The sequence below is a fragment of the Geotrypetes seraphini genome, chromosome 17, assembly GCF_902459505.1.
Source record: "Geotrypetes seraphini chromosome 17, aGeoSer1.1, whole genome shotgun sequence".
Classification (NCBI taxonomy): Eukaryota; Metazoa; Chordata; class Amphibia; order Gymnophiona; family Dermophiidae; genus Geotrypetes; species Geotrypetes seraphini.
This window is the reverse complement of record NC_047100.1, coordinates 13,347,393-13,374,595: the sequence shown is the minus strand read 5'-3', so window position 1 is coordinate 13,374,595 and position 27,203 is coordinate 13,347,393. Positions and strand designations below refer to the sequence as shown.

At 41.1% G+C, this 27,203-nt stretch overlaps 1 protein-coding gene across 1 annotated transcript in view; it reads right to left on the bottom strand.

Moving 5' to 3' along the window:
* The window catches only part of CACNA1D (calcium voltage-gated channel subunit alpha1 D), a 330,148-nt gene that overhangs the window by 93,130 nt on the left and 209,815 nt on the right, over window positions 1-27,203 (bottom strand). The window contains exons 24-29 of the mRNA XM_033925872.1: window positions 26,940-26,992; window positions 25,789-25,935; window positions 24,041-24,242; window positions 22,465-22,623; window positions 18,528-18,638; window positions 7,994-8,077 (exon numbers count right to left, since the gene is read on the bottom strand). Of these exons, the coding sequence (XP_033781763.1) occupies window positions 7,994-8,077; window positions 18,528-18,638; window positions 22,465-22,623; window positions 24,041-24,242; window positions 25,789-25,935; window positions 26,940-26,992 (756 nt within the window). The remainder of the gene's footprint in view (window positions 1-7,993; window positions 8,078-18,527; window positions 18,639-22,464; window positions 22,624-24,040; window positions 24,243-25,788; window positions 25,936-26,939; window positions 26,993-27,203) is intronic.

The window sequence follows — 27,203 nt, the reverse complement described above, 5'->3', positions numbered from 1 at the left end:
AACAAAATGTGTGACATGAACTGAAAATAGGCCCCAAATTCAGTAACATTGCTGAAAATTCTAAAATAAACCAACAATTTTGTCTGTGCACATCCCTAATATCCACAGAGGATATCACCAGACAAAAGAAACCTTGAGAAGAGTTATTATGACTCTTATATTTGAAACTAAGGGGGATTTCATCAAGCAGCTTTAGGGCTTAATGCATCTTTAATGCTTATTAAGGAAATTATATAAGCTTTTAGCATTTAGAGTGTGTTAATGTGCGTTAAATCCTAATGCTGCTCTATGGATGTTCTTTACTGAGGATAGGCATTCTCTACCAGTATGATGGGGTGGTGAAAAGTTTTCAGCCCATCCAAGAAGAGAATGACATGGATATGGTTCAATCAATGATCTGAAAACATACAATTTTGTTTCTGCAAATTGGCACATAAGGAAATACGATAACACTCTTTTCAGCTCCCGTGGCAAATTAACGTTCAGAATTTAGGAAGTTGGTTGGTTGGGATGAGAACTTTTCAGCATCCCCTGGTATGTAATAAAAGTGAGCCAAGTATAAGGCAATCAAGCCATTGTGATGTAACTGATGAGGTTGGCTCTTATTGGTGGAACGAGGCATTGTGACATCACAATCTCAGCTCTGGTTACCAAAGACTGAAACTCTTCACACTACGAGGGGCTGCTGAAAGGTTCTCAGCCCAACCAAGAAGAGAATGGCGTGGATACGATTCAATCCATGATCGGAAACTATGTCAAAACCTAGAATTTCGTTTCTGCAAATTGCACTTAATGAAATAAGATGACCCTCTTTTTCGGCTTCAGTGAACAAAATAATGTTCAGAATTTAGGAAGCTGGTTGGTTGGACCGAGAACTTTTCAGCACTCCTTTGTATGGCTATTCACGGATAAACATTGCCATTGATTTCCAATTAGCTAATCACCAGTACTGACTAACGCCCTACCAGTCTACAAGTAGCATGCGGATGTCCACTGAAAAACATCTTCCTCCACAAATTTGAAACATTTTAGCAGTTTTGGAGTGCTATTGGTAGCCATATATTTGTGAAATTTGCAAAAAAAATAAAATAAAAACGTGAGATAAAAACAGCAGTGTTTGTTGGCATACAGCAGTAGGTGAACATGCTTTTATGTCATTATTACCCATTAATGGTCATCTGAATTTTTTTCAACTATAGTACATCCCAATGTAACCTTCCTGTGATCAAAAAAGGCATACAAGTGTTTTATCTTTGCATTTGAATTTTCGTCTTAGCTTTCCTGAATTAAACCAATGAGCTGAGCTGCACAAGAGCAGACTCGGAGCCTTCTTGCAAAGTACCTCCCAGTCAATGTTCTTTGATGTGATTAAATGCAAAATCTAGATGACCAAGTTAGATTTCTTGAAAGTGAAGGGTGAACAAAAAAATAGAGCGTGACAGAGAAACAATGTTACGACTTTAGTGATGCTTTACATAAATTTAAATTTATATGTCACACACACGTCACATATACTTGCCTGAACAATTTTCTAAAATAGAATGAACATGAAAACCAATTAGATGACACGAATGCTGTTTCAATAAAATATGAGTGTTTACATAGTGAGAAGATTTTCTCGAGAGAATTTTTACCACAAGTAGTGTGTCATCAGAGCAAAATGCAACTTAATTAACTATGAGGTTCATAATCGAAACAGAAATACGTCTAAAAACCCGCCTAAATCGGCACTTGGATGATCAAAAAGAAAAGGCGTCCAAGTGGCGATAATCAAAACGGGTTTTAGACATATCTTAAAGCAGCTTAGGCCTTTTCACTGCCGCTCTACACCCAGAGTAAAAAGGGGCATTTTTGAAGGAGGGGTTAGGGTGGGAGGTAGGCGGGATGAAGGCCAACCTAGACTTAGTCGTCCTGCAGCGATAATCGAGAGTTTAACAAGACTGCCTAGATGGAACTTATACGTTGTGACTTAGGTGATCTAAAGACAGGTATTAGTGCCCAGAAGGTATCCAAAGTGACAAGATAACTACTGCAGGGACAAAGTACAGATGCCCCCACACTTCCCCAGTGATCACTGATCCTCCCCCCCCCGCCATAAAATTCAAAATAAAAAAGTACATACCTACCTCCAGAATATCAGCACCTGGCATAGGAAAGGTAGTTTAAGCAGTCTGGGCGGTGGGCTATTGAACCATAGAGAGGAGGACCCAGGCCCGTAAACCACTCTAACCACTGCATTCATAGTGGAAATATGAGCCCACCAAAAAAAACCCAAACCCTACTGTATTGCCATAAGGGCTAGTGGGGTTGTAGGTTCAGCACAACTGTCCAGCCAGCAGTGAGACACGCTGGTGGGCCAGTGCCTTACACTGGCACAGGCTGTGCAGTCAAGCACCTGAACCTGAGCAAGTTTGAAAAAAGATTTTTGCTGTTGTTTTGATGATGACCTGACAGAGGGTGCGAGAGACAACAATTGGAAAACTATGTTCATAAATGCTCGTAGTCTATATAACAAAATTAAATTGCAGGCAGATTTGGCTCTTTTTCTACCACGGAAACATGGTTCAATGACTCTTCTCCAGTGCTATGTTTACTATAGCATGTAATCTTCCTTCATACTATTTATCTTTTCATGTATAAGCAGAACATCATTCTCCTATGGGAATTGCATGACTTGTTTTTATCTATTTATTTGGCATTTTTAAGTGCTGAGTTTTAAATTTATTATGATTTAAATCATAGGTTCCCAACCTTTTTTGAATCAGAGCCCTCTTTTTCAGTGAATGATTTGATAGCGCCCCCCCCTTGGGTAAACTATATTGTACATACTTCCCTTCAGCGTCTGCTTCCCTCTCTCTCCCCTCCTCAATTCCCTTCAGCATCTGTTACCGTTTCCCCCTCTCCCCCCACTTCCTTTCAGTGCTGCTCAACCTCTTCCCCTCATTGGGCCACTTTCCTCTCTTCCCCTCACCTTCGAAGGCGCTCTTCATAGTTTTCTCTTTCTGAGGTGTCGACGTGGCAACGTTCTCACCAAGTCCCGCGCTACTGCTCTAAAGCTTTTCCTCTGATGCACTTCCTGTTTCCGCCTGGGCGACTTGCGTCAGAGGAGCAGCTTTGGGGCAGTGCTGCCATCAGTGGCCATTGGGTTCACCAATTGCTCATGGGGGTAGCGGCTGGTCCTCAATGCCCCCTCAATATGACTTGGACAGAAAATGCACCCCCTCCCTTAGACTTCTCAGCGCCCGTTTGGAACCACTAATTTAAATTATTCATTTATGATTTAAATTATTTATTTGTATTTGTTTGTATTCTAGTATTTGCCCCGACATAGTTATCTAGGCGACACGTGGCCATGTTGGGTTCTTGTATTGTTAAATTGCACTTCTCTTCAACTTATTTGGACTCAGGAAATACTTTTTCATGGAGAGGGTGGTGGATGCATGGAACGCCCTAACTAAAGAGGTGGTAGAGTCTAAAATTGTGAACACATTCAAAACTGTATGGGATAGACACAGGGGATGCTTAAATAGAAAGAAGATGGAAATGCAACATGGCTGTTGGGCAAGAATAGTGGGAGTTGAGGCCGATGCCAAAGAGACTTGAATGGTCTGTTACAAATGGTGAGAGACAAAGAGTGGCCAAATTTCAGCATGGAGGAACTAAGGCTGATGCCGGACAAACTTGTGCGGTCTGTGTCTTGCACATGGCGAGAAAGAAAGAAGAGTGGCCAAATCCATCAAGGGGGAATGGAGGTCGATGCCAGACAGATTTGTATGGTCTGTGTCCCGCATATGGTAAGGGACAAAGAAGAGTTACCAAATCCATCAGAGGCAGATGCCGGACAGACTTATTCGGTCTGTGTCCAACATGTGGTTAGAGACAGGTGAAGGTTCTACAACTCCAGTGTGTTGATCATTTTATTGTTACATACTGCAAGTTGGGGAACCGTAGAACTTAGGAGGGAGGGAAAGGCATTTTGGCTGGCAAGTTGAATTCACCACATATCATTCCCATCATGTCTGGCTGCCTATATGGTTGGCATGGTGGTGACTTCAGAGTTAGTATTTAAACAGGGATGACCTGTGCCTACACGGAGCGGTGGATGAGGCTCTGGTCACTTATGTTGGGCAGACTGGATGGACCATGAGGGTCTTTTTCTGCCATCATTCACTGTGTTACTGTGCCATCAGGCGGTAGGTTGCCCGTTTCTGTATGATAAAAAGGCTTGAGTACCTGAATGTAAACCACTTAGACTATAAGTGGTATATAAATACTTAATTAAATAAAATAAAATGTTACTTTATTTTTCACAATTTTTTTCATTCAGGGCCTGTGGAAATGGGTGGAAAGTGAATGTGAAAATGTCAGTCAGCTAGTGTGTGATACTTTTCACGCCCTAGCTAGCTAACGCACTAACATAAGAGTTCTTAGCACATTATAAACAGGAAACGGTTAAAAGGAGCGCAAGTTAATCCAAACGTTAAGGCATGACCTGCAATTAAAAAAAATTGTTGGAACACCCCTTCCTGGTGCAGCATTTTAGTGAGTTAAATCCATTTTACTGTAAGACCCCCCAGATCTTTTTCATGGAGAAATACCAAGCATTTTACATGTGCTAGCACATAATCAAAGAGATAACAATTTCTAGTTTGATATTTGGCACTTGAAAAATTCTGGACTAAAGCGCAAAATATGGCTCACTAAATGACAATGCCGTTCACTGCTGTACTATGTATAATTTACATCTGGATCTTTATTCACCAGTGAGCACAATCAAATGTTTTAATGCTAATCTCAGCTATACGTGCTCCTATTTTGGGCTGTGCGTAACCTTTCCAATTCACACAGGCCCAAAAATCTGATCGAAGAAAACTCGGCAAACCTCAACGTGCAAAGAGATGAGATCAGCGTCTATGGGGTCCTTTTACGAAGCTGCAGTAAACGTAGCGCGTGCTTACCGCAGCTTAAAAGGGCTGAGCCGCAGGATGTGCTCGGGTGTCCTGCAGCAAGTCCAAAATGTATGCGAAAATTTAAAATTTTTTTTTTTTCTGAAGGGACATGTCTGAGGATGGAGAGTGGGCGTGTCTGTGCAAATCAATTAGCGCAGAATTACCATGTGAGCCCTTAGGGTCAGATTCTATAAATGGCAACCAACTCAGTAGACGTCTACCGCATGTCAAATAGTCGCCCTTTGTAGAATTTAGCCTAGCAGCATCTACATCAACTTAGGCACTGGCATGCATCATAATCTTAGACGCCAGTATATTAAGCTAGGGTTCACCTAACACAGATGCCTACCACTACCTAACTCGATCCATGGCCAAACTCCACCCCCCCTAACCACGCCTACTTTTTCTGTAGGTGCTGCGAGGTGGTAGGCACCTACTGGCTAATTAATTTTCTTAAATGGTTTTTACAATCATTTTTAATAGCACTTTCAATTATCAGCACCAATTAATTAAAAAAATAACCCCACCCCTTTACAAAACCGTAGAATGGATTTTAGCGCAGGCCGCGGCAATAACAGCTCCAACGCTCATAGGAATTCCATGAACGTCGGAGCTGTTACCAGCGCAGCCAGCGCTAAAAACCATGCTACGGTTTTGTAAAAGGAGGAGGGGGGGGTAAGTTAAGCGCCTAACTTGGTAAGTGCCCAGATATACGCGCCTGCTGCCTATGAAAAGGGTGGTGGTAAATGCTCACACGGTCACATGCTAATGACATAAGTGCACGGCACATTAATAGCAAAAATAGAAAATCAGTCATTTTACTGCAGCAGTACAAATGGCCTTAGTGCACTGGAAAAAAAAACCTGCATAAAGGCGTTCCCAGGCCACCTTCTACTACAGCTTTTTAAAAGGACCCCTAATATGCTAACTGCTTGTTTCTTTCTGAAAACAGTGCCCGTTATGTTCAATGCTAACATGGACCTTAAAATATGGAAATCTGACATCCAGAAATTTCTTGGGGAAACCACAATTTTGTTTTCTGTGCTTGGCATATGGGTGTACTGATGAGAAAGAAAGGCTCAGTAGACAACAAAAACACTGATTCAGAAATAAATTCATCAAAATCTCTTTTCACACACTATGTATGCGGGGGGGTACAAGAGTGGCACTGATTTTTAATAACTCCATAAATGTCCAGCTGCAATTTTTATGGTCCGCCAAGGTCAACCATATAATAGGAATTATCTGACAGTTCATTGTTCATCATTTGTAACAGGGTAGTGACATTTTAATATAGGACCGACTGCTACTTACATTAACTTCAGTTATAGCAATATCAACGACGCTACCAAGAACAATTAAGGCATCAAAAGTGTTCCATGCATCAGTGAAATAGTGCTGGTAGGCAAGGATTCAGGGGAAACAGAAAAAGGAAATAAGGACAGGAAGAGAGAAACAAGAAAAGGATAGAATTACAGGAGAGAAATTAGTCACACTTTTTTTTTTTTCAACATACTGCAACTTTCGACTTCATTTCATGTCTGAGAAAGCAGAATTTGAAATTACAACTTTTTGGGAACGGGCTATATTCAATAAGGGGTCCTTTTATTAAGAGCACGCGCTACATAGTAACATAGTAGATGACGGCAGATAAAGACCCGAATGGTCCATCCAGTCTGCCCAACCTGATTCAATTTAAATTTTTTTTTTTTTTTCTAAGGTGCCCATAAAATATAATGGATGCCTTAGCATTTAGCATACACATTACTAAAAGGACTCCTATAATAGTAACATAGTAGATGACGGCAGATAAAGACCCAAATGGTCCATCTAGTCTGCCCAACCTGATTCAATCTAAACATTTGTTATCACTTTGTTGAAACTTTCATCTTCTCAGGCTTAAAGGTCAACGTACCAAGCTGCACCAAAACTTGCAAAGGTGAGTCGACAGGCTAAAGTTCAAAGGGATCGTGCATGCTATTTGCCCTTTACACAGGCGCAATTTTTATGAATCGTTTAGATTAATCTTTAAAGCTCACAATTAGTGTAACAAACGATACAATCATTTATACTTTAACATCACTTAATAAATCTCCAAATTCTAACTCGCATCAAATAACACCCCCCTCCCTTATACCCAACAGTTATTCATAGGCAAAAGAAATCGTAACATATTCCCACCCTCCCACCCCATCCTGGACGTGTATGAACAAAAGGGAAAAAAATTAATATTTATTCTATGAAGTAATTTCAATCTTTACAGTATCTTGTTAACGGCTCCCAAATAACCTGAAATTTTTTAAAATTTTTTAAAATCTTAGTGCAAATTATATTTTTTCCTTTAGTGTTTACTATTTAATCAACTTGATCAACCACCTTTCAAAGCAAACCACAAGAAAAATCATGCCAATGATCAACTATCATGCAAAATTATGAACAACAGCTCATCAGTTATAAACGCACTGTTAAAACTAGACGAGAGAAAGAAATGCTTCACAAAAGCAAATAGAGCAAAACTTTTAATTACACCCAAGGAAGGTATACTTGAGCATTTTGCAGTAAAGTCTATTGGCAAACCGTGTGCGCTATTCAGCTACGGGGGCTCGATTATAAAAATATTTTAATCACAAATTAGTGTGCAATCAAACCATCTTAACAAGCCTGTTTTACCGAGAGTTGGCAGAGCTAAGCAATTGTATGACCACCATTTTCTTGCTCCTGTTTTTTTTTTTTAATCTTAAAAAAATGCCCCAGCATCTTGATTTCCCAAACATGAAATGATTTAGGCCCACTTTTACAAAGCCCAACAGCACGGGCTGGCGCGGTACATGCTCCGACTCCCATAGGAACGGAATGGGGGCGTCAGAGCATTTGCGGCACAGCTTCGTAAAAAAAGGGTCCTTAGAAAGTTCACATTTTCGCATCTTGGAAAAGAAATAAAAGCACCAGCGAGAAAATATTCGTGTGGAAACCTGTGACTTGTCCAGAGGAGGGAAACGGAAGGAAAGAGGCAGGAGCAGTTGGAAAAGCTGGAGTGTACTCACATCCGCTTCACTGAGAACGACGTCGACAATGCTGCCGATAACGATGAGAGAGTCAAACGTATTCCAGGCATCACTAAAATAGCCCTGAAGAACAGAGCAAGTGGGATGCAAATGTTCATGGTTACATGGGAAAATGCCAGGAGTATAACATTTGGAAATTCTAGTATTGCATATTTCTGGGGTTTTGATGGTGGGGGTGTGGACCATCCCGGGTGCCATTTTAGCAGGGGTGCCAGCGCCTCTCCTCATCTCTGACCCCCACACATACCTCTTGAAATGTTCACCAGTACGAGCAGTCTCTTCCTCCTGCTGCTCGGGCCAGCTTCAGCTCCCTTCTTATGTCACATCCTGGTTGTGGGACCAGGATGTGATGACAGAAGGAAGCCAAGGCCAGCATGAGTAAGAGGTGGAAGATGATGCTTGTATTGGCAAACATTTCAAGAGGTATGTGTGGGGGAAGGGTAGAGGGATGCACGAGATGGCGATGCGAGGTGTCAACGCCCTGGGTGCCTCCCTTCCTCGGAACGCTACTGGGTGGGGGCAGGATTGGGGAGATAAGGCACATAAGTAAACAGAATTAATAAATACAAGTAAAGAATAAAACAATAAAATGTAGACAATGTATAATGGCTAAGGAAGAAACAGAAATGTCCATTTTCATGACCTATAGTTAGGGCTTCTATTTAGATAGTTATAAATTGTAAATTTTAGTGTTTATTTTCCACCTAACCAATTAGGGGTCCTTTGAAGGTATACGAATTATGTTTTTCTGCATTTTCATGACACAGGTATTATTGCTGGGTGCTTTTTCCAGTTCAATCATATACAGTAAAACCTTGGATTACGAGTAACTTGGTTTGCAAGTGTTTTGCAAGACAAGCAAAACATTTTATTAAATTTTAACTTGATATACAAGTAATTTCTTGCAATACAAGTACATACAGTATACACACAGCACAACTAAGCCGATGGTTCTTCCCTCTCTGACGTTTCAAGAATGTAGTGACTGTTCGAAACAAGCAAAGTCTTGCAATACGAGTACATACAGTATACACGTGTCACATCATTACAACTGAGCTGATGGTTCTTCTCTCCCTGACGTTGCGGGAGTGTTGTGACTGTTCTAAATGAGCGAGGTCTTGCATTACAAGCATGTTTTTGGAATGAATTATGCTTGCAAACCAAGGTTTGACTGTATGTATATTTCTGAAGCGGAAGAGTCATCAGCATGGAAACTGCACAGAAACTGAGCGAAGGATCCAAGACAGGCGAAAGAAACTAACCCCCTCTTCTACAAAACTGCGCTAGCGGTTTTTAGCGCAGCGAGCCGCGCTGAATGGCCCGTGCTGCTGCCGACGCTCATTGAGTTCCTATGAGTGTCGAGCGCAACGCGGGCCATTCAGCGTGGCTCCCTGCGCTAGAAACCGCTAGTGTGGTTTCATAGAAGAGGGGGTGAGTTTTTGTGGAATTCATCCCAAAAAATACCCATTTTGCTTTTTTGAGGATTTTTTATAGGGGAATTTTATTTGTGCTTTTTGGTTAAACCTAAAATCAGAAGCCCTACTTATAGGACAATGATTTAAAAAAATACCAATGAAAAATTCTCAAAGCTCAAGCAAACAGATTTATTTTAACATTTCAAATAAATTCTGATTCAGTGAATTTTGTAGGCATGATAATTTGTATGTGTTAAACAAAATGGCCACCATCAGAACCCCTCTGTGAACATCACACTACAGGACATAGGGATCCAGTTACAATGAACAATAAATCTAAAGAATCAAATTCCCTAAAAGGTTTTGCCTATATCACAATAATGCCAAACTCTGCCGTTGACATAAAGCCCTCGTAGAGGGTCCAGTAAATCAACAATATAACTTTGTTAACATGTATAAAACTAAACTGTCACTATTCATTCCATATCTTAATTACGCATGGAAATATTGAAAAGTAAGACCTACATAAGTCATACAAATATGTCTTATTCTATTTCCAGATATTACACTCATTTCAGTGCTATCTGGCGTATTCGAACTGCATTATCATATTGTAAATCAGTGTGGTAATTGCCATGCTTTTTCACAATAAGTTAAAAAGTACCATGCCAGTATTGAATCAGATGGGTTTAATTTGATATAACATTCATTCCTTCCAATTTTCAGGCATAAATAGAGAATGACTTGCACCTGAAGATGGCAAAATTTATAATACAGGGTTATGAATCCATTCCCAAAAGGGGTTTATATGGATATTTGTTATAAATAATCTGAACATGAGAGGTAAAATAAGTTGTCTTATTAATTATTTAAAATGTCATATACCATCTAATAACTAAACGGCTTACAGCAATAAAACATATATAAGATAAATCACATAATAAAATCTTAAAAACCTGGAAATTAATTGATTTCTTCTCTTCCAGTATTGATTAATAAATCACAAGGCAGTAATAAACAACTGAGTCTTTAACTGCTTCTTCAATTGGAGCCGATTTGCACATAATCGTAATTGACCCACCAAAGCACTCCAGCAACGCACAAAGTCATCGCCCTAGTGTCTGTATATTTTACCCGTACTATCGGGTTTAATAACTTTTGATTTTCAGATTGCAAAGATCTACTTGGTTTGTAAGGTGCGATAACTTGCCTGAAATAGCATGGTGTTTGGTGGACTACCGAAATTCACTTATGCTGCACCCGAAATACAACTGGTAGCCAATGTAATTTCTTAAGAACTGGTGTAATAAGGGCCATCCTATCCACACCCAAAACCAGCCTGGCTGCAGCATTTTGTACCAATTGTAGCACTAATTGATACTGATCCACATTGTTATATTATAGGAAAATATAATATTTTGTGTGACATTCAGATACTAAGAAAATCAAATTTCATCAACGGTTGTTCTTGGGGTTGGCCACCGTGAATTGAATAAAACAGCTACAAATAGGCGCTAAGGCCCGGATTCTGTAAATGGAGTTGTTATCTGCTTCCGCCATTTACAGAATTGCAGCTACCTGGAAGATAGACACTGGAAAGGTAGGCCAGGAGTTTAAAGGCCTACATTTTCCGTACCTATCTTCCATAAGAATCATGTTCGTTTACCAAAATTAGATTGCTCTAAGTCTGATAGATGTTGGCACTGTCATCCTGAAGCAGGGACTTTAGACCATTTATTGTTCTATTGTCCATTTATTAAGGATTTTTGGAAATCAATTTGGGGCCAAATTAATAGTTTATTAGAAAATCATGTGGCATTATCGTATGATACAGTATTATTTGGCATATCTATGAGGGCTAAGAGCCAAATATTTCCCAAAATAATAAACTCTTACTTATTTTAACAGGAGTCGCCATACAACAAATAACATGCAATTGGAAAAATTGGAATAGATTAAACTACAGTTTTTGGTGGAATTCAGTGTGCCATATTTATAAAATGAAAAGAACATTAGCTATTCAGAAAGGAAATTTTAATAAATGTCAAGATGTGTGGAGGCCATTAACAAATGATTGCAATGAATAAGTATTATTTTCCCTGATTTGTACAAATGAAAGAATGGGGTGCGGGGAGGGAGGATTTTATTATATGGTATAAGTGTTATGAGATGTTGACAGGAGGGGAGGGAAAGGGATAATTCTATTTAATGTGAAGAGTTGTAGATTTTCAAGTGACGTATTTAAGCCAAAATGGTTGATACTTTATGATGCACTTGGTGTAAGTTATAAAAATGAATAAATAATAAAAAAAAAAAAAAGAATCAAGTCCACTTAGGCACTTTACGACGCCTAATGCCACTTCCGATGTTAACCATGCCTACAATGGTGTTAGGCATTGTAAAGTGCCTATGTGGACAGGATAATGGCGACGATGTGCTAATTTTCCAATGAGTCAGGGACTCACATGTGATAATCAGTTAGCGCATGGCAAAGCCTCTGCACTAACCTATTAGCGCAAAACACACCCACTCTCCACCACCCCACCAGACCCATCCCCAGTGCTAAAAAAAAATAAAAAAATTTTACTTTTTAGAGCATGGGTAAATGCATGCACATCCCCAAATAATTGTGGGATGCGTCAGCATGCCCCAAGATAAGCCATTTATTGCTGCAGAAAGCACACGTTAGTGCTTATCAGAGCTTTGTAAAAGGGACCCTAATTAAATACCTCAAAAAATGAGTGCCTCCTTGCCAGTGCTGCTTTTTTTCACTTGCCCCCTCCCCATGCAAAACACAGCAACCAGAATAATCGATTAGTTGAAGTCTCTTTACTATTGCCCCTTTTTAAATTATTATTTATGCCAATCATTTTACTATGGCCTCGGGGCAGTTTTCGCATAAACCACATGCTCCATTCAGATGTTTTTCCTTAACTGTCCATCAGGTTCAACTCAAAAAGCTGCCCAAACTTAAACTACAAAGCTATAAGGGTATTGCAACAATCACAATAGCTAAAACAGTAAATACTGTTTACAGTACATATATTCAATGGCGTAGTAAGAGAGGCCGCCCCCCCAGGTGCCAGCACCTCTCCTCTTCTCCGCCCTCTTCCCCCACGTCCGGTTCTTCCTTGCCCCTCCCCGCCACACCTCTAATTCTTCACCGGTGTGGGCAGCAGCTCTAAACGGCACCAGGAAGTGACATCAGAGGGAAAGACGAGGCCAGCACGGGCAGCAGGCTGGAGATACTGCTCGGGGCGGCAAAGTTAAAGAGGTACAGGGTAAGGAAAGGGGCAAATGCATGTGTAGTGGGGGGCAAAGAAGAGGGCAGTGGTGCCACTACCCCCCAGGCACCTCCCACCCTTGCTATGTCACTGCATATATTCAGCTCTGCCCCATCTACAGATAATAGCACTGAATACATATATACTTCTCCGTCCGTATTCGCGGTTTAAGCAATCGCGGTTTCGATTATTCACGGTTTTTAGCTTGCTGGCTCCTCCCCCCCCCAATTACATCAGCTTGCATGAGAAATCGCTGATTCCAAGCGTTTACAGAGAAAATCGCTGATTCCCAGCACTTTCTTCACCATGCTTTGCCTCTCCTTTAGGAACAGGCCAGGTCCTCCCGCCATGTTATTCGCGGTCTCACCCTATTCACGATAGTTTTTAATAGAAAACAGCGACTAACATATGAAAAAGTTATTTGCGGTTTTTCTGTATTCACGGGTCTGTTAATCCCCTATCACAGCGAATACGGAGGGAGAAGGGTAGACTATTTAGATGCAGTAACTGGCTTTTTAAACAAACACTGACTGTGGGGTTTAAATATTACAGCTGAACTGACAATGAATTTACACAGCGGCAGCCATGGTAATACTCTGTGTTTGACAATTTGGAAATCAAACACCTTTAAAAACTAACAAAACACTCCACTGCATCCTGAAAATATTAGTTCATTGGGAATTCATATCTTCTAATTTATTCTGGCATGGAATGGCATCTTAAACACTCTTCTTCCTCTATTGTACACATATAACACCACACCCAAACCAACATAAAAAACAAACAGAAACAGTAAGGAAGGAAGATGATTTGTGGAAGAAAGAAGTGTTAAATGGACATTATGAGGGTAATTTTACAATAGGGCATCTTGTTTAAGAGGGTAAGGCATCTAATTAGGTGCTATTTTTAAATGGTATCTAGGCATGTATATGTCTTTATAAAACAGGAGAATAAGCAGCAGATGTCATGCCTACCCTGAAGGTGTGGACATCTACTCCTGCTCGTAGGTTCATGGAAGTGTCTAAATGCATTTTCTAATCTATGCACGTACCCGCAAGTTCTGCCTATACTCTGTCCCTGTAGAAGCCTACCAGCAAAGCATACGCAGTCATGTTACGGAGTACACTTTTACATTGGTTAACATTTTCCATGAGGCATTAATGCGTGTAAATCAGCCTTTTGCCCATGAAAAAGGTTTATCAAAATTACCCTCCAAATGGACAAGTCACAGCAAACAAGACCACCTCACGCATATCTTAGGAGAGTTGAACACTGCAGTCACCCTGGATGAGATTACTTACTAGCCATCTTTCCTTCTTTGCGACACACAGCTGATAGCGGATTGCAAATGTGAGAGAGGAAGGCTTGCAATCAATTTGACAGGTGAAATACAGTATTTGATTTCATTTATATTTTGTAGAGGAATTTTGTTTGTCACTTGCTAAATATGACTCTTACCAATTTCTGCAGTGGTGTTTCTCTAGCCCGTTCTAGCCAAGTAGAATATGGCAAGTGTGCCAAAATTGCCATTACGACATACATTCACAGTTATTACATAAATAGCATAACATAACCTGCAAAGCCTTACAGTTCAATGTGGCTATTCTTCAATGCCAATGCCAGGCACAAGCCATGTCTAATCATATTTTCTCAGTTACGGCACCAATGTTATGGAACTCTCTTCCTTTGTATTTAAGATTAGAACAGGATTTAAAAATATTTAAAAAGAACCTTAAATGTCTTCTTTTTAAAGAAGCTTTTAATTGACAGATTACAAATTCTCATTTTTCTAGACATCCTTTCGGTCTCTCATTTTTCCCCTTATCTCCCCAATGTGTTTCCCTTTTATGTAATCTTTAAATAAATATTGTATTTCCTCCCCACCTTCCCATTGTTATCAGCTGTCTTCTTGTCTAAATTTGTTTCCCAGTTTGTTTATATGAATAGTAATTGTATAAGTAAGTCCACTTTATTTTATTTATGTAAAACGCTTTGAAATTTTAAAAGCGTTTAATCAAACAATATAATAAACTTGAAACTTGAAACTTGATATCACACTTTATATAATCCGATATGTTCAAATTATTAGTAATCAAATTACACAATAAAACAGTATCTCCCTAATTCTATAATCCAGCACACACATTTTTGTACTTAGAATGCAACTTGCGTTACTTTCTTAATTAATTTGTTATATTAGCTGCTAATTGACGTTAACAACCAATAATTGGTAATAATTGAAGATAATTTGTAGTTGCACCTGTCACTGCCCTGAGCCAGTATTCTACTCATATAATCTTAGTACATAATTCATAATTAAGAGCTCTTTTTACAAAGCTGCAGTGGCAATGAAGCCCATAGGAATCTGCTGTACAGTAATTGCTACCCTTAGCGTTGTAAAATGAGCCCTTCGTGCGTAACTGCTAAAGGCATGGGTGGGTCAGGGGCTTAGCCAACATTTACATCCTAAGGTTATAGAATACTGTCAGATAAGCGTCCCCGTTTCACTCTTTATGTTTTTTTTAAAGAGCTTCATCAGGAGATTACAACTGTAGAGCTGACGAAGTTCTTTAAAGAAAATAAAGAGTGAAACGGGGGCGTTCCGCTGATCACCTTTACGGCTTGGACAGGACAGAAACCCGAGCTAAGTATTAATTATGGAGGGTTATGGCTCCCTTAACAATAATTCATGTCAATGAAATGAAATGAGATTTGAAAATGAAACGAAATGAAACGGAGAATTTAATAGTAGTGTAAAATCTGAAAACAAAAAGTTTAAAAATTAATCATAAAGAAGGGTTTTTGATTGACGAAAAGCTTGCAAACCGCTAGTCTGCTCAGACAAGTTCTAAAACCAGACAACTGCGGGCACTTGAAGTCTTTTTCCCTTAAACACAAAAAAATTATTTAAAAGCATATAAATAACTGATTAAGAATATCAATACGTAACAAGAGTCCACACATATCCATTAGCTTTGAAGGAGTATTGGCCTATGACTGTTATCGGAGACAATTGATTCAAGAACCTCGCGCATACTTTCCAGTATATCTGCAGTGGCCTCAAGCCGCAGAGACCTATTTCCATAGCCGTATTAGGTAGCCCGAGAGCTCGTCTTGACGGGCGAACCTAACGCGGAGCTGGGGGGCCCGCCTGGTAGGCCGTCGGAGACGCGGGGTCAGCGGGGAAGGGGTGAGGCAGGGGATTGGTTGGCTCGGGAGGACTCAGGGCATTCCTGGTCCTCCGAGGCGGCTTTCCCGCCCGCCCGCCCTTTGGTCATGGATAGGTGGGCAGAGTAGGGAGGTCTTGGCGGTATCCCGAGCTACTGGCTGCTGGGCTCATCAGGGGATGAGCAGTGGGCCGGCTGGGAGCCGTGCCTGGTGGGTCAGGTGACCTGGGATAATGGGGCATGTAGGGGACATGCCACCACTCAGATCCTTGTTTTCATGGCGGGGTCGGGGGCCAAAAATTGATTTACAGTAGCTCGGAAAATTTTGTGTTTTTCATGTTAATATGCTATTTATATGTTTATATTTATCAATCTGTAATTTCCAATAAATAGGGCTGCGGCTAATTTTCACCATAATAAGAGTTGTGTTTTTGTTAGAGGAAAAAAATGTGGTGGGGTGCATTTTAAAGGGTGGATACAGGGAGCGGGGCCTATCCAGGTTCCGCTGTTATTTCAAAAGGGAATCCCTGTGCAAAGTTTTTGTTTGAAAATACATTTTGCAGCTCCAGACAGAGTTCTACAATGCCCCTTGCATAGCAAAACATATCCTCATCCTCTGGAATTATTTGCAACAGGATTCTTCTATTTAAAAAAACCCTAATGGAAATCAACAAAAATCTTTGGGTTGGGTCGGTTGGTTGGTTTGGGTTGTTTATCTGTTCTTTTGCCCATAGCGAGTGTATTTTAAAAATATAATCCTGCACTTCCAAATATATGTTAGGAGCACAAGTAGGACTTATATGGATTCCTTTAAACAACCCTGCAGCTATGAACTCTACACTCTTGCTATTTTAGGAAATATTTACCCAAAAATGTTTGCTACAGGGTTACCAGAAAGCTGCCTAGGAAGAGATTGCAATGCCACTTCTAACGGGCGCCAATTAACTTCAGTGATTGGTTAGTGATGATTCTGAGCTTCTTATTCACTTAATTTGCATATGTACTTCAGAAGCACGTACAAATTCAGGCAGCAATTCTGGACGCCACATATATAGAAGAACAGAGCGGAATTGTCCAAATCAGAGTGAACATAAGAACTGCCATCTCCGGATCAGACCCATGGTCCATCGAGTCCGGCGATCCGCACACGCGGAGGCCCAGTCAGGTATACACCTGATGTAGTTTTTGTCACCCATATCCCTCTATGCCTCTCGTAAGGAGATGTGCATCTAATTTGCCATTGAATCCTAGCACAGTGGATTCCTTAATAACCTCCTTTGGGAGAGCATTCCAGGCGTCTACCACTCGCTGCGTAAAACAGAACTTCCTGACATTTGTCCTGGACTTGTCCCCCCTTAGCTTCAAACCATGTCCTCTTGTCCGTGTTGCGTTGGACAATGCAAATAATTTATTTTCCTGCTCTATTTTATCGATGCCTTTCAGCATTTTGAACGTCTCGATCATGTCCCCTCGCAGCCTCCTCTTCTCAAGGGAGAACAGTCCCAGTTTCTTGAGTCGTTCCTCGTATTCCAAGTTCTCCATACCTCTTATTAACTTCGTTGCTCGTCTCTGCACCCTCTCCAACAGTTTTATATCCTTCTTTAGGTTGGGAGACCAATGTTGGACACAGTATTCCAAGTGTGGTCTGACCATTGCTCTATAAAGCGGCATTATGACTTTCTCCGATCTACTCGTGAAGTGGCCAAATATAGCGTCTAGTGTCCAGTGCTTGAAGCCAGGAAACGTACCCAGCGTCCTATTTTTTATTTTTCTAGCAGTAGGACGCTGGGTACGTTTCCTGGCTTCAAGCACTGGTCTACAAGCTTTTACTCAGTAGCAACTTTTAGAGTGGGAGCATATTCAGACATTACGTTTTTTGATATAACTATTAAAGGCTCTTAAGACTCCTGAGGAAGGCCTGTTTGGCCGAAACACGAACGTGTCGAGTCATTGAGTCGTTGGATGAATAAAGATATTTACACTATGAGAGGAATTGACGGACACTTTATTTGCGCACATCACTCTGATATGGACAATTCCGCTCTGTTTTTCCGCATATTTGCGTTTGTGGTTTTGTTTCCCCCTGCTTTATTCCTCGCTATACATAGAATCCACAGATTGTACGTAAGTGTATGTGCCAAGTTATAGAATGAGGTATATTACAGTGGAGCACAACTTAGCCCCTGCAGCTTCTTCGTCTCCTGAGTTTTACACTCTATCATCCCAACAGAAAGCAAATAATGCAGAATATATACTTTTGACAAAGATAAATTAAGAGGTTTTTTAAAAAAAAATATCACTCATTACTCAACATTTGTTGTCTTGCAGCTTTCAATAATGACTCACTGTCTTTAATTGTTATCATACAGCGCTTCCAATGACATGCGATAATTATTTGTGTAAAAACACCACCTGTTCATGACCAACTAATATTCAGTGACACATACATGATCTTGAAGATGCAGTATTATAGAAATTGCATCTGCTCAAAGTTATATTTAGCGTCTTCTGATAAAGCCTGCGGATCTTAGGCAGGATTGATTTGTGACGGTGACACCCATCCGGTCTCTTTTTTGTGAATCTAAAGTTAGCATAAAATACATCCCATTTTAAACTAAGTTGGAAATACAAATGTGTGCTCTTTTACCTTTGGTTTGAAAGCTATGAGTTTCAAAACCATTTCAACAGTGAACACAGCTGTGAAGACCATATTCAAGACATCCATTACACCATTAAAAATATTGGACTGTCCATAGTGCTGTGAATAAAGATAACATAAGGTTTAAAAAAGGCTATTAATTTGCACAGATGAAGTGTTTATGCTAGTACATGAAATATATAAGCATGCAATATGAAATATATAATATGCAAAGCCATAGAATCATAAAATATGAAGGCAGATAAAGATCATATGGCTTATCTAGTTTGCCTATCCATGCCATCGACCATCCCTTAGAGATCCAATGTAGAGAATGACACGGTGACAAAATTCATCACCGTTCCCGTCCCCACGGATAACCGTGGTAAACAATCTTCATGTCATTCTTTAAGGAGAGAGGGAAGAGTCAGAGTATGAATGGCCACAACCACTGACACACAAGCTTTGCTTTGAAGAATGCTGGTGTAGAAGGACTGAGGTTGAAACAGACACTACAGAATGACAGTCTCTGGTATCCAGAGCAGCTATTGTGATGTCATAATGCCTCATTCCACCAGTGCTTAAGAGCTAATCACATCAGTGATGTCACAATGGCTTCATTATCCTTGGCTCACATAAGAATCAGAGTATGAATGGCCACAACCACTGACCCACAAGCTCTGCTTTGAAGAATGCTGGTGTAGAAGGACTGAGGTTGAAACAGACACTACAGAATGACAGTCTCTGGTATCCAGAGCAGCTATTGTGATGTCATAATGCCTCATTCCACCAGTGCTTAAGAGCTTATCACATCAGTGATGTCACAATGGCTTCATTATTCTTGGCTCACTTAAGAATCAGAGTATTAATGGCCACAACCACTGACCCGCAAGCTTTGCTCTGAAGAATGCTGGTGTAGAAGGACTGAGGCTGAAATAGTCACTAAAAAATGACATGGGATTATTTCCCGCGGTTATCCGCGGGGACGGGAACGGTGATGAATTTTGTCACCGTGTCATTCTCTAATCCAATGTACCTATCCCAAGCTTTCTTGAATTCAGATACATTTTTCATCTCCATCACCTTCACTGGGAGGCCATTGCACACATTCACTGCCCTTTCTGTGAAGAAGCATTTTCTGAGGGTACTTCTTAGTCTATCCCCTCTCCCCCTCCAACCTATGACCCCCTTTTCAGAGCTTCCTTTCATTTGAAAGAAATTCATCTCACGCGTATTTACACCACTTAGAGATTTAAACATCTCTCAAGAATCAAAGTCGCAATAAAAAAATATAAATACAATCAGAAAAAACTGTTATTAGCCTAGTGGTGGAGATACCCCATGAAAGTGCATTTATAATAGGTGGAGAAAAAGCCTCAACTTATCTTTTTCTGGCTCCCTGTGCACAGTGGTGGCTTTGGTCCCGTTTTGAAAAGTTACATTTTGAAACGTGTGGAGTTTTTTTGCCTACGATACAGAGCAGGACTGGCTTAAGAACTCATTGGGTTGACGTCCGTATATTGTTGATAAGTTGAGGATTTTTCTCCAGCTATTATAAATGCACTTTCATGGGGTATCTCCACCACTAGGCTAATAACAATTTTTTCTGATTGTATTTAAACATCTCTGTCATATCGGCCCTCTTCCACCTTTCCTCCAAAGTATACATATTGAGATACTGAAGTCTGTCCTTATATGCTTTACGATGAAGGCTGCCAACCATTTTAGTAGACTTCCTCTGGACCGACTCCATCCTGTTTATGTCTTTTTGAAGGTGCGGCCTCCAGAACTGTACACAATATTCTAAATGAGCTCTCGCCAGAGTTTTACACGGGGGCATCATTACCTCCTTTTTCCTACTAACCATTCTTCTTCCTATGCACCGAAGCACCCTTCTAGCTTCCGCAATTCAATTTATCAGGTAGAAAAGGCGATCTTAAAAATAAACTAAAAATTCCACGAAAACAGTGATGAAATCTATTACTTGGACCACCTGACTTCTACAGAAATTTTGGTGGATAGGACAGTGAACACAAAAAGTAATTGTAGAGAGGCAGGGTGAATTTGGGTAGTCTACATGAAGTGAAGCTTATGACCCTGACTCCAGAGGAATGGCAGCTTTCAGCGAGCATGTGTGGGCATGGGGGTGAGGATGGGCTGGGTGTTTTAATAACAGCAATGCTGTTATTGGTGGCCACAGAAAGCTTGGATATTAATAAATGGAGGGGAAAATGGGTGCTGTTTTTACTGCTGCTCTTGTATGAATCGAGAATAATGTAACAAGGCTAGTGGAGGTGACTGTGGCAAGGACACTAACCCCCTTCTTTAGAAAGGCGCGCTAGAATTTTTCGTGCCGGCTGCGGTGGCGACAGCTCGGATGCTCATAGGAATTCTATGAGCGTTGGAGCTGTTACTGCAGTGGTCAGCGCTAAACACACTAGCGCAGCTTTGTAAAGGAGGGGGGGTAACAGATTCTGCTTGGGACTGAGAGGGTAGGAAGCGTCAGGTGAAGGACATGGGGGAAGTCACTGCTTGTCCTGGATCGGTTGCATGGAATATTGCTACACCTTGGGTTTTGGCCAGGTACTAGTGACCTGGATTGGCCACCGTGAGAACGGGCTACTGGGCTTGATGGACCATTTATGTTCTTATCCAAACTGAAAAAACTGGGAAGACTGGATGGACTAAATCAGGTTTTTTTTTCTCTTTCTTTTAATTTCTTATATACAGTGGAACCTTGGTTTACGAGCATAATTTGTTCCAGAAGCATGCTCGGAAACCAAAATACTCGTATATCAAAGCGAGTTTCCCCATAGGAAATAATGGAAACTCGCTTTGATACGTTCACCCCCCCCCCCCCCGAGGTCAGCGGCGCTGCTCCCCACCAATCGCAAAGACCCCCCTCCGCGCAAACTGGCAGATGCATGCTCAAGGCCGGCAGTAGCAGGAAGATCTTCTAGCGGCACCGGCACGTCCTGTGGGCTGCGTGCCGGTGCCAGACAGGGGGGTAAGTTTAAGTTGTTTGGGCGGGGGGGTGCCGGTTCGCGCAGGGGGGGTGCCGGTTCGAGCGGGGGGGCCTTTGCGAGCAGGGGGGTGCGATGCTGGTTATCGGGGGGGGGAGGAGGTGCTCGCAAATTGAGTCAACACTCGGTTTGCGAGACAAGTTTTGCGAGAATGTTTTGCTCGTCTTGCAAAACACTCGCAAACTGAGGTTTGACTGTACCTGCAAGCCCAAAAGCTATTGAAATGTTGTAATTTCAAGTACAGTAGGTAATTTTAGGTCCCTGGAGAGCTCAAAATTGGAGTTTGTATCTGAGATAATAGAGCATTAAGTGGTTTTGACCAATATCACAACAAGCCTCAATATTCTGCTGTAACCATCAGGCTACTTCTCTACTCCTGCCAGTTTATTACTATACGTACTACATACAAGTAGAATAAAATCAGGAGCCGCCTTCTCCTCAGATAGGTAAAATAATTTATTGATTCTTACACAAACCATATTTAGTTTTTATTCCAACCCAACATCAACATACCATAAATACGCAAATATAAACCCGAGATTTTTGGGCCCCCCCCAAAATGGCCCCTAAATGGGGGGTCTTGTTTTATATTTGAGTCCTCTGCTCTGCACCGCCTCTGCACCCACTCCCGGACCTGTTGCAGGCCTCCCATTGGCTACCCTGAAGCCCTGGTGGTCCAGCGGTGAGCCGAGACAAGAACAATCCTTCTCACGTACTGTCCTGGCCGACATGAGACTTTTATAACCTCCAAGTAATTTTGACTAATGACATCATAAAAAACATTCACACTTGTACTAAATCTGCAAACCTCCACAGTTCTACTATATTCTATAAATTTGATCTGACAGTGTCTGTATTATTAGGTCAGTCTGTACTATATTCTGCCCTATTGTTCTTAGTAAGTATTTTAATTTAGTTCTTACCTGCATGGCCAAGCAAAGCGTGTTCAGCATGATGAGAACAAACATGACGTATTCAAACCCAGTAGAATTGACCACGTACCAAAACTTGTATTGATAAGGGTTTTTTGGAATGTATCTACGCAGGGGACGCGCTTTCAAAGCATATTCCACACATTGTCGCTACACAAGTGAAAGAAAATAAATATTACAAATGCAATCTCAGGCCCTACAATCAGTTGTTATCAAAGCCCCATGCATCAAAATTGGTAATATCATTTTTGTAAATGCCTATAATGATGAACCAAACAAGAGAGATGATTTAGTCATGGGTAACTTTGCTGGAAGAGAGGAACCCTTTAAAGGGCCAATCTTTGACGGCAGCGAGCAGCCTGACTGATACACACTGCTCACGCTGGTCCCACAACCTTCCTTCTGACACACTCCACCTCTGCAGAAACCGAAGTGGCATCTGAAGGAAGCCAATAAGGCCGGCACAGGCAGTGTGTATAAGTCATGCTGCTGGCATAGATCAGCTCTTTGAAAGATAGGCAGTGACACTGTGGGGAGGGACCAGATTGGATCCCCGAGGGGAGGGACCAGATTGGATCCCCTCGCCTGGGTGGGAGAGGGAGAGATGGGATCCTCTGCCCATCCAAATGGGGTCCAGGCCCACCCAAAATTGGGTGTCTGGCTACGCTTCTATAAGTAGCTAAACTTAGTCTACTCAGTTTTGGTTGTCTAGATTTAGGTGATTTTTTTTAGCTAAATATTTAGGTTCCTCAGTTCAAATTCTTCCTAAAATTTTAGGAATATACAGGTCAATATTCATAGTGATTTACTGTAACCAGCCAAAAATAGCTCCTGGCTGATTACATAGCCTGTTTGGGGCTAACTGCTAATTTTAAGTGGCAGATAACTGGTTTGCACCAAATGGAAAACTGGTTATGCTGGGAGGTGTTCTTGGGGCAGAGTTATTGGCCAGTTATGTGCCAATATTCAGCACTCAACTAGCTAAGGTAACTGCATAAAATTCAGTTCTATCTTTATGCAGCAACCCATCGCCAATTAAGTGCTGAATATTGCACTTAACCCCCTCTCCCATCTTTTACAAAGCCACATTGACCCGGCATTGAATTTCAAGGTTTAACAACAGAAGCGGTGAATTTTGGAAATGTAAAATTTAAGCACCAAGGGCTTGATTCTGTATAGGACGCCTACACTCCCGGACAGATGCCTGTAAACGTAGGCCAGCATTTTGTAGGCCTACATTTCAGATGTGTGTCTCCCATCTACGGAGAAGCATACTGACACTTAAGCCTGCCCAAGGCCACTTCTGGGCAAAGCCACACCCACACCCAGCCCTTGGGCAGGCTTAAGCCTTGATATGCATCTCCATAGATGGGAGACAGAGACGGGTGTCCTGTTTCAGGGAGGGTTTTTAAAAAAATGTGCATCCCGATTGGCTGACCAATAGCAGTAGGATGTCTACTGCTGCCTGCCATCGGGACACGCTTTTTTGAGAATCAGGCCCCAACTGTTTGGGGTTTTGGTTTTTTTTTAAATTGACCACTGTCTAATAATCAAAATGGCCGCCAACCTGATTTTTATCCAGCTCACAGTTCTTGTACTCCTTCTCTCCTTGTTCTTGAAATGTGACGATCACAAAACCAACAAAGATGTTCATCATGAAGAAAGCAATTATGATGATATAAATGATGAAGAAGATGGAGATCTCCACTCGGTTGTTGTAGATTGGGCCAACGTTCTCTCCATTAGAATCTATCGCTTTATACAGTAGTCTGAAAATAATAAGAGTTAGATTTTAAAATGCAAAACTTTTGCATTTTGGAAAATAACATTATTTCGATTGCTTAAGGAGACTGCTAAGATCCCTGAGTACTTATCAAGGATATCAAAGAGAGAAGGAATGGTTAAAAAAAATCAAATAAAGAAAGAAGGAACTGTTCCAATAAATATAAAAAGGGGAGCACAGCTCTGACAGAGCTGGGATCATGTAAAACCCAGAAAAAGTGCAGGGCTTGCAAAATCCATCCAGATAGTCCTCTACAAAAAAGGAAAAGTCCGGGTAAATCCTGATATCTGGTAAACCTAATAAAGGGCACCAAAATTCTGAATCCCAATATGGCATCTCTCCTTTCTTGTTCACAGAGGAGAGGGAAGAAAGACTGGGATTCGGGTACTCTTTATCACCAGCACTCTGGGCCAGGACTCACCTAGTCCTTAGGTTAAGTCAGCCCTGGTAATAATTTCTACATTGGCCTATTTGAGATTCAAAAGAGCCATGAATAAAAGATCTTCAGGAATCAGATTGTGTGTGAGAGTATGATTTTAACTTTCTTGGTTTCTTTATAAAATACTATCCCAGACCCCAAGCTATTCTAATGTTTATTCATAGAGAAATTAAGTCAAACCGCTCTCAGCAATAGAAGGCATGGGTTTAGAGCAGTAGTCTTAAACTCAAACCCTTTGCAGGGCCACATTTTGGGTTTGTAGTCACTTGGAGGGCCTCGGAAAAAAATAGTTAATGTCTTATTAAAGAAATGACAATTTTGCATGAGGTAAAACTTTTGTAGTTTAAAAATCTTTCCTTTTGGCTAAGTCTTAATAATAATGTTGTAATTTATAGTTAAAGAGACATATGATCAAGAAACTCTTTTATTCTACTTTTGTGATTATGATAAACATACCGAGGGCCTCAAAATAGTACCTGGCGGGCCGCGAGTTTGAGACCACTGAGTTAAGGGGAACAGTTAATCTGCTGGCTGGGTTGGAGGGCAGAGGGGAGAACAGGACAATCAAGCCATTGTGACATCATTGATGAGGCTGGCTCTTATTGGTGGAATGAGGCATTATGACATCACAATCTCAGCTCTGCTTCCCAAAGGCAAACAGGCTGTCATGGTTACAATTTAGCTAGTGGTCTCCAACATAAACCCTTTGCAGGGCCACATTTTGGATTTGTAGGTACTTGGAGGGCCTTAGAAAAAAAATAGTTAATGTCTTATTAAAGAAATGACAATTTTGCATGAGGTAAAACTTTTGGAGTTTATAAATCTTTCCTTTTGGCACTGGCGCTTTCTCTGATGTCACTTCTGGGAACCGCACCCACGAAGTGACATCAAAGGGTGAGCCAACACGTGGACATGCTGCTCACACCGGAGAAGTTAAAAAGGTATGGGGAAGGGGGTGTGTGTGTGGCAGGGAGGGGAGGTGTCAGAGAAGAGGGCGGGGAGGGGCGCCACTGGATGTAACAAGTCAACTGGTCTCCTTCATTGTGGAAAAAAAAAAAATGCATTTTACAATTCAATAATTAATATCACTCACGCAGGCCAGCCTTCAAAGGTAGAAACCGTGAAAAGGGCCATCATGGCAGACAGAACATTGTCAAAGTTGAAATCGCTATTGTACCAGATTCTCTTTTTTACAAAGGGGTTATTAAAATCTCCATCTTTATAACCCACGTAGGTTCCCCTGCAAGGAAACGGAAAAGCAGTGTCATGCGCCATCATGCCCACACGGTTTGAAATCATTTGGTCTGGGCTAATTGACACTCGAAAATAAAAACGCTAAGGGCTCCTTTCACAAAGGTATGTCAGGGCCTCTTGAGCAGGCGGTAGTTTTTCGGGTAGCGTGCGCTAATCCGGTGCGTGGACTAAAAAGCGCTAGCGCACCTTTGTAAAAGCAGCCCTAAATGATTTGAAGCTAACAGATGTTACATTTAAGATAGAAAATCTGGACAATTCAGCCGCTTTCATAAAACAATTTTAAGTAGCGAAGAAGGCAACGTACTCTTTCTGTCCTGACCGGATCTAGGTCTTTGGGTAAGCATTTAAGATCTCTTTGCCCCTGCCTGTCTGAATGATCTTCAGCACATGCAGTCCAGTCGGGTTTTCAGGATCTCCCCAATGAATCTGCATGAGATCTATGTGCATGCCCTGCTTTCAATGCATATTCATTGGGGAAATCCTGAAAACCCGACTGGATTGCGGCCCTCAAGGAGGGGACTTTGAGATCCCTGGTATAGAAAGAGTATAATGCTGGAGGAGTTTGAAAAACAAAAATTTTGCGGGGATCAAATTTTCCTCCTGCAATGGAAACATGCTGATGGATGAAATCATCAAGTTTCAAGTTTTATTTAAAATTTGTTAAATCGCCTATACAAAGTTTCTGGGCGGCGTACAATAATAATAAAAAAAAAAATGATGGGGATTTACAAAGCAATATACTCTAAACCGCAATTTAGTCAGACAAACTCACAGATACAAAAGGCGAAGGGTAAGAACTACAATATCAAAAAAAAGGAAAGAAACCTATCAGGTAAAAACATTGCTCTTAAGTCTGATCCGAATATGGGCCAGAACAGCCACTGTGATTCTTGGCTGAAAAAATATGAGGCTGTTTTCATGACCTCCTGAGCATACAAACACGGTAGATAACAAATAGAAAGGAAAAGGGTAAGCTGGAACAGCTCTCACTTGCATTCCTCAGGAACTTGTTTTGCTTCATCTGTGCAGCGATAAAATTTCCCCTAGACGTGGAACAAAATAAAAATGAATACGCTTCATGGCATCACGACATTTATGCAGCGCAACACCATTTTTGCAGGCCCAATACAATACGTTGCAACCAAAAGCAAAAGAAAAGGAAGACCATTAGTAGAGGAAGTCCATTTGGCTCATGCAGTCTACCTCGTTGCGCCTGCCTATCCTTCTGTTGCAATGAATATCTCTTAGGTCTCA